General features: G+C 31.0%; 1 protein-coding gene across 1 annotated transcript; it reads left to right on the top strand.

Moving 5' to 3' along the window:
• The first annotated feature begins 5,324 nt into the window (after positions 1 to 5,324).
• Positions 5,325 to 7,138, top strand: LOC123881492 (3-ketoacyl-CoA synthase 11-like). The gene is made up of 2 exons (XM_045930193.1): positions 5,325 to 6,180; positions 6,323 to 7,138. Exons 1-2 carry the CDS (start codon positions 5,458 to 5,460, stop codon positions 7,100 to 7,102), a joined length of 1,503 nt encoding a protein of 500 aa, XP_045786149.1. The 5' UTR covers positions 5,325 to 5,457; the 3' UTR covers positions 7,103 to 7,138.

Genomic DNA, 7,138 nt, shown 5'->3' with positions numbered 1-7,138 from the left:
GTTTGTGTTTTACTTTTACAAAGTTAAAATTTTTGCTTTGTTATTTAATTGTATATGTTCTAATATTTGTTGTTTACCATTTTTATTAGCAAATTCTCGTGGTCATCGGAGGTCGTGGGTTAGGAGCGGAGTTTGTGGTTAGGAGCGCGCCAAGTAAGACTCTACACGGCACCCAAGTAAGTAATATATGTAATTTTAATTTATAATACTTAGTGATAGTTTTTTTTTACCGTATTCTTAGTAATAGTTATTAATTAGTACTTGGTAATTTATTACTAACATTTTATTATTACTATGTATAAAAATTATTGTTTTTGTAAAAAAAAATAAAAAAAGTATATTTAAATTTGAAAATTTCGAAAACAGTAAATATTTTTTTAAAAAAAAGATTTTTTTTTCTTTCAAAAAAATAGTATTTTGTGAAATAATAATCCATAAAAGAAAAATATTATATTTAAAAAAAGATAATATTATAAAAGTCGGTAGTTTTGTCAACTAAAAAAACTTAGTATTTTTTAGATTTAATAAACCATAAACATTAAAAATAAAATGTTAAAAGTTTATATTTGCGTCAAAAAATAAAAATAAAAAGTTAGTATTCTTTGAAATAATAAACAACACAACGATAAATATGTAATATGTTATTGTTGAGTAGACATATATATGTCCAAAATACTTTTGAAAAATAAAGTAAATTTAATACATTGATCTAATTATATATTAATTAAACTACGTAGATATGGATTTTACCAATCGTAATTGGATGTACGATAGACATAATCCTGGAAAGAGAGGACGAGTTAAAGAGGAATTTAAAATAGGGGTCGAAATATTTATCAATATAGTAAAATATAATGACATTGTGATACGTGAAGGGGGAATTAGATGTACGTGTGTATTTTGTCAATATACAAGAATACGTAGCGAAGATGAAATTAGGTCTCATTTATATAAAAAGGGATTTCAACCTAATTATTGGGTTTGGTCAAGTCATGGCGAGGGACGTTCCACGAGTGTTCCCGTGAATCAAAATCGTGCTTCAAGCAGTGAACAAGATCAAAATCACGGTTGGACTGGATCATCATCTCAGGGATCGGCACAACAAAATCAAAATGCCGGTGAACAACAATATCGACCGGATTTGAATAACATGGTCAATTTGAATCAGCTGTCGGAGTACCGAGAGGGTGATCCAATACTGAGTATGAGCATAGAGGATATGAGTCAAATGCTTAATGATCTAGTTCATTTGCAATTTTTTGATTCTGTTGGGCAAACAAGTGGAAGCAGTAGTGGCGGAAGCGGTAGAAATAATCAACAAACTGCTTTCACCGAATACCATCGACAGAGATCATCAAATCTAAATCAACAATACTTCATAATCCCACATGACAACCCCAATCAACCCCAAGACAATTTCTTCCCGAATCAAGCCAACTTTCCCAATCAAGGCAGAAACTTCGTTCATAGGCCTGTGGCACGACCTCCTTTGGTGCGACCGATTCCACTCCCCCCAGTAAGAATAATTGAGGGAGGTAGAGGTCGAGGCCAAGGAAGGCCGCGTGAGCCAACATACAGTGGCAAGGGGAAACAACCACTATATCAGCCTGACCGACCTTGATGTAATTTTAATTATCTGTTGATTTAATTAGTTGTAACATAACGACAATTTATTATGTTTAATTTTTTTTTTTGTGATGGTATGTTTAATTATGCTTGGTTGTAATGACAATATTATTGTTATGTTTAATTATGCTTATGTTAAGTATTTATATTATGTTTTTAATTAAATTTTAATATTTTTTTGTCAAAATAAAATTATATTTAATATTTTTTTATTATTTATTATGTAGTATATTTTTTTTAAAAAAATTAAATTATTAAAACTCGAATTTTAAAAAATAATTTAATTATTTAAAAATCAATATTATTGATTTTTAAATAATTAAATTATTAAATTATTTTTGTAAAATCGTTAGACATTACTGACGGCCACAGTCCGCCAGGAATTCACCCTTGAATTCCGTTATTGGCGGCTGCAGGCCGTCACAAATGCAAGTGCTTTTCGATTTGACTATTATGCATTATTGGCGGCTCTAGGCCGTCAGTAACGTTATTGACGGTCCTGGGCCGCCAGTAAACATTACCGTCGAGTAAATTGCAGAGGGCCCTTGGCCGTCAGTAATGCATGCAATTTTGACGAAATTTGTGCATATTGAGGGTTTTTGGCCGCCAGTAATACCTTGTTTTCTTGTAGTGATCGAACCTAAGAGAAGTCGTGGAGGTGGACGCCTAGATCGGGTAGGATAACTCCCAAGGCTGCGCGCAAATATATAGATCAATTCATTTCTATAAAATTCACAAATCATAAAAACATTTTCACACTTAATCAATTTTTAGAGGTGAGGTTTACTCTACCCCTAATAATTTGGGAGTATTTATGCAACAACCAATTAGAATAAGCCACATAAGTATACTTGCATGTGGTGCCCACAACTAACTTGTGACTAACTTTAATTTATTTCTCATGCATATAGTTTGTTCTTATTAATAATTGATGGATGAATACCCCAAATTATCAATGAATAATAAATAGAGACAAGTTAGATAGATGAAATAGATGTTAGACTTACATGACATTATTTTGAACTTCTTAACATGTACAAATTTACACATAATAAAATAACTAATAATAATAGAACAAACTCTAATGGTCAGTCCGTTTGATATACAAGATGTCAGTACATGACAAAACAACACAAGATAAATGTTTAATAATGTGGAAAAAAAATTGTAATATATGTACAATTTTTATTGAACAAAATATTATTTTAGTAAGACAACTTACGGAGAGGAAAAAAAAAGTTGTTCCATAGTTTAGTGAAAAACAAAAATTTCAATTTTTATCAAATCTCTCGACTCTCAGTTTAAAAGTTCAAAGAACAATTTTTTTATTCAAAAACAAAAATATTCATTCATTCAAATTTATAAGAAATACATCAATTGAAATTATTATATATTCAATTTCGCAAAAAACTAATAACGATGAATCTGCAAATAGGCTCACAACATCCGAGTTAATAGCATAAAACGAACTAATGTCTATGACAAAGCCTACAATAAATATGACAAACTTCAAATGTCTAAAATAATCATGTATCCGGATCTGCAACGTTGATGATACTAAAGTCATTGAATTTGTACTGAATTTGGATCGAAGCAAACTTGCAAATCTAAACAATAAAATAAAGACCGTACCAAAACGGAACAAACATCGTACTAAGACGGGAAATCAAAACAAAAACTCTACCCTAAGATGGAATTAAAAACTGCAGGGGAAAACGAAGCAAACTGCACCCGACTTAAAACAAAAACCTCCTCACTAGAACCTCAATATGCCTAGAAAGTCAGAATGCTGACCCGGCCATAGACAAAGGTTTTAATTAAGGCACCGCCAACAACAAATGCGATACGAAGAAGAAGCTGAAAACAGAAAACATGCAGGCCTGCTGCCAAACCAATAGAAACAGCTCATCAGAGTAACCTCACAATGAAGAAAGAAAGATATGTCTCAAATCTATTTAACTAGCGGAAATCCTATTTGAACTCTGTTAAACACTAAATATAAATATCTTTTACGATAAGAAATCAAATCTTGATTCGCCACATTGTAAGAGGCTAGCCTTTTCCCCTAGCTAGACACAATCTCCGTTTGTAAAAAAAAAAAGAAATAAACAATAGCTGTATAAGTTTATTTGTATAGGTTAAAATATGATTTTCGTCCTTGTGAATATATCTTATTTTGATTTTGATCGCTGTAATAAAAAATTGATTTTAGTCCCTTCAAAATCTCAAAACTTTTACTCTCTCCAATCCTTAATATAAAAAAGAATTTACTTTTTAGATACATTGAAAGATTGATGTATCTAATCTATAAAATAGTCTGAATACATCAATATTTCAATGTATCTAAAAAGTGAACTTTTTCTTATATTTAAGATCAGAGGGAGTAAAAAGGTTCTTGAGCTGGATTTTTTTATGACATGTCAAATTACTGATGATTTATCAGATGTTGTGTAGGATTTTTTGTTGACATGAACATTATAATTACATTTTCATTTAACTTTTCAATTGAAAATTACTTTTCCTTTTTCATAAAAACAAAATAAATTAAAAATTAGAAGATATTGGTTCTTACACGAAACCGAACACGAAATCACGGAAAAGATTTTAGATTTATAATTATCATACTCAAAAATTAAGAAAGTAAATTTTAAATGAAAACAGAAATTTAAATAATTTTACAAAATTATCCTTTATTAATAATATTGGAAAGAGGAATTCAAAGAATTGAAAAACGAGTAATAAGTAGTAAACCGTATAATGAGAAAAATTCATCAATACTTCATTGATATTATAAAGTGATATATAATTCATCCACTATTTTTAATATATATGTATAAACGAATAATTTTTTGGCCAGATTTTACTTACCTCGCGGCCGAACTCTGGACTACTAGGACCCCTTTCCCTTATGAACCAGAGGTTATAAACAAAAAAAAAAAAAGAAGCGGATTTAGTGTAATTTCTAAGATGCAGTCAGTACATCATAGCCGTCCGATTAAAATTAAATGATCCAAATTATGCCGTTAGTACATCATAGTATTCGGATTAAAATTAAATGATCCAAATTTCAAATATAGTTTTAATATTTTAAAATATAAAAATTATGGTCGTTGAATATAAATCTGATGTCGATAGAACGGTCTATTGTTTATTGACTACATGTGCAGTCATGGATTGTTGAGAGCACCCAATCCAAGTCATGACACTTAACAAGGACACGAACGGCGTATAAATGAGATAAATTCCCTTGACCAGAGTGACGTAGTAATTTGATGGAGGTAGTATAGGCATAATGGGATATGTAGCTCATAAATTTATCCATCTAAAAATTCTAAGATTGTTGGCAACATATTTATCAGAAAACACGTCACAAAATCAACTGGCATAAAGGCATTAAATTAAGAGATATGGCCAATGTTCAATTGTTCAAGAATATAACCTTTCCTAGTCAAAAATAAAATAAAAAAATAAGTTTTCAAAATAAAATATACGCACCAAAAATAGATAAAACAAAAAAAAAATTTGATCGGCAAAAATATACAATCATTCTCACAATATCTAATGATTATTTTTTGAATGGGAAAAAAATATATAATATCTCATGAATTAAATGTTCAGTATGGGGTAGTTGCATTGGCACCCCTTTAAATTCCTTTTCCCATCTTACAAAATTTTCACAACTCAATATGCATCATATATCTTCTCCCATTCATAATTAAAAGATAATCTACGCACACACTATAAACATTTTGTGCCTTTTTTTTTGCATTATATAATCAAAACCATTATTAAACTAAGCCTATACTAGTTAGTATTCATTTTGTGCCCTTCATGGAAGAGCAAAAAAAACTTCCCAATTTTTTAATATCCGTGAAACTTAAATATGTGAAACTTGGTTACCACTATTTAATTTCTAATGCTATGTACCTTATTTTAATACCACTTCTTGGAGTATCTTTAGCTCATTTATCAACATTTTCAATCAATGATTTAATCCAATTATATGAAAATCACAAATTCAACTATGTGTCAATGATACTATGTCCAAGTTTAATTGTATTTCTTGCTACCCTTTTTTTTATGTCACGTCCAAGAGATGTATACTTAGTTGATTTGGCATGCTATAAACCGCCACAAAATTTGTCAGCCACAAAAGAAGCTTTTGTGGAAGGGTCAAAGTTAACAAAAGCATTTACAGAAGAAAATATTTTGTTTCAAAAGAAAATACTTGAGAGGTCAGGTTTAGGACAAAAGACATATTTTCCTCCATCAGTTAGATTTTTCCCACCAAATCCTTGTATGGATGAAGCAAGGAAAGAAGCTGAAGAGGTTATGTTTGGCGCTATTGATGAGGTTCTTGAGAAAACTGGTGTGAATGCTAAGGATATTGGGATTTTGGTTGTGAATTGTGGTATGTTTAGTCCAACACCTTCATTATCTGCTATGATTGTGAATCATTATAAATTGAGAGAGAATGTCTTGAGTTATAATCTTGGTGGTATGGGTTGCAGTGCTGGTGTTATCTCTATTGATCAAGTCAAACATCTTCTGCAGGTTTGCACCTTTTACTTGAATTCGCAACAACATGGTTTAGTCCAATCTCAGCCGCTGGTTGAGATTTAACTAAACCTGTTATATATATATATAGTAATATATAATTGCTAATTTGACAGAAAATATATATATATATATATAGGTACATCCAAACTCATACGCCTTAGTAGTGACTACAGAGAACATAACACTAAATTGGTATATGGGAAACAACAAATCAATGCTTGTCACAAATTGTCTATTTAGAATGGGAGGAGCTGCAATCCTTCTCTCTAACAAACCCAGCGACCGTCGTCGAGCCAAATATCAACTAGTCCACACCGTCCGTACACACAAAGGTGCGGATGACAAATCATACGGCTGTGTCTTTCAAGAAGAAGATGACACAAAGAGAATAGGCGTATCACTCTCAAAAGACCTAATGGCTGTCGCCGGAGAAGCACTAAAAACAAACATCACAACATTAGGACCTTTAGTCCTTCCTATGTCAGAACAACTCTTATTTTTCGCCACATTGATTGCACGGAAAATCTTCAAGATGAAAATAAAACCATACATTCCTAATTTTAAATTAGCTTTTGAACATTTTTGTATTCATTCCGGAGGCAAGGCAGTTTTGGATGAAATAGAAAAAAATCTTGAGTTGAATGAATGGTATATGGAACCATCAAGGATGACACTTTATAGATTTGGAAACACTTCTAGTAGTTCATTGTGGTATGAATTGACTTATACAGAAGCTAAAGGAAGGATTAAAAAAGGTGATAGAATTTGGCAAATTGCATTTGGTTCTGGTTTTAAGTGCAATAGTGCTGTTTGGAAAGCTTTGAAGACTATTAATCCTTCTAAAGAGAAGAATCCTTGGATTGATGAGATTCATGACTTTCCTGTTCATGTGCCTAAAGTTGCAAAATTGAATTGATTCTTCAATATCAATCTTTTCATGTTTCTAAATGCT

Source organism: Trifolium pratense, linkage group LG1 (assembly GCF_020283565.1).
Source record: "Trifolium pratense cultivar HEN17-A07 linkage group LG1, ARS_RC_1.1, whole genome shotgun sequence".
In the NCBI taxonomy this organism is placed as follows: Eukaryota; Viridiplantae; Streptophyta; class Magnoliopsida; order Fabales; family Fabaceae; genus Trifolium; species Trifolium pratense.
This window is presented reverse-complemented; position numbering and strand designations above follow the sequence as displayed.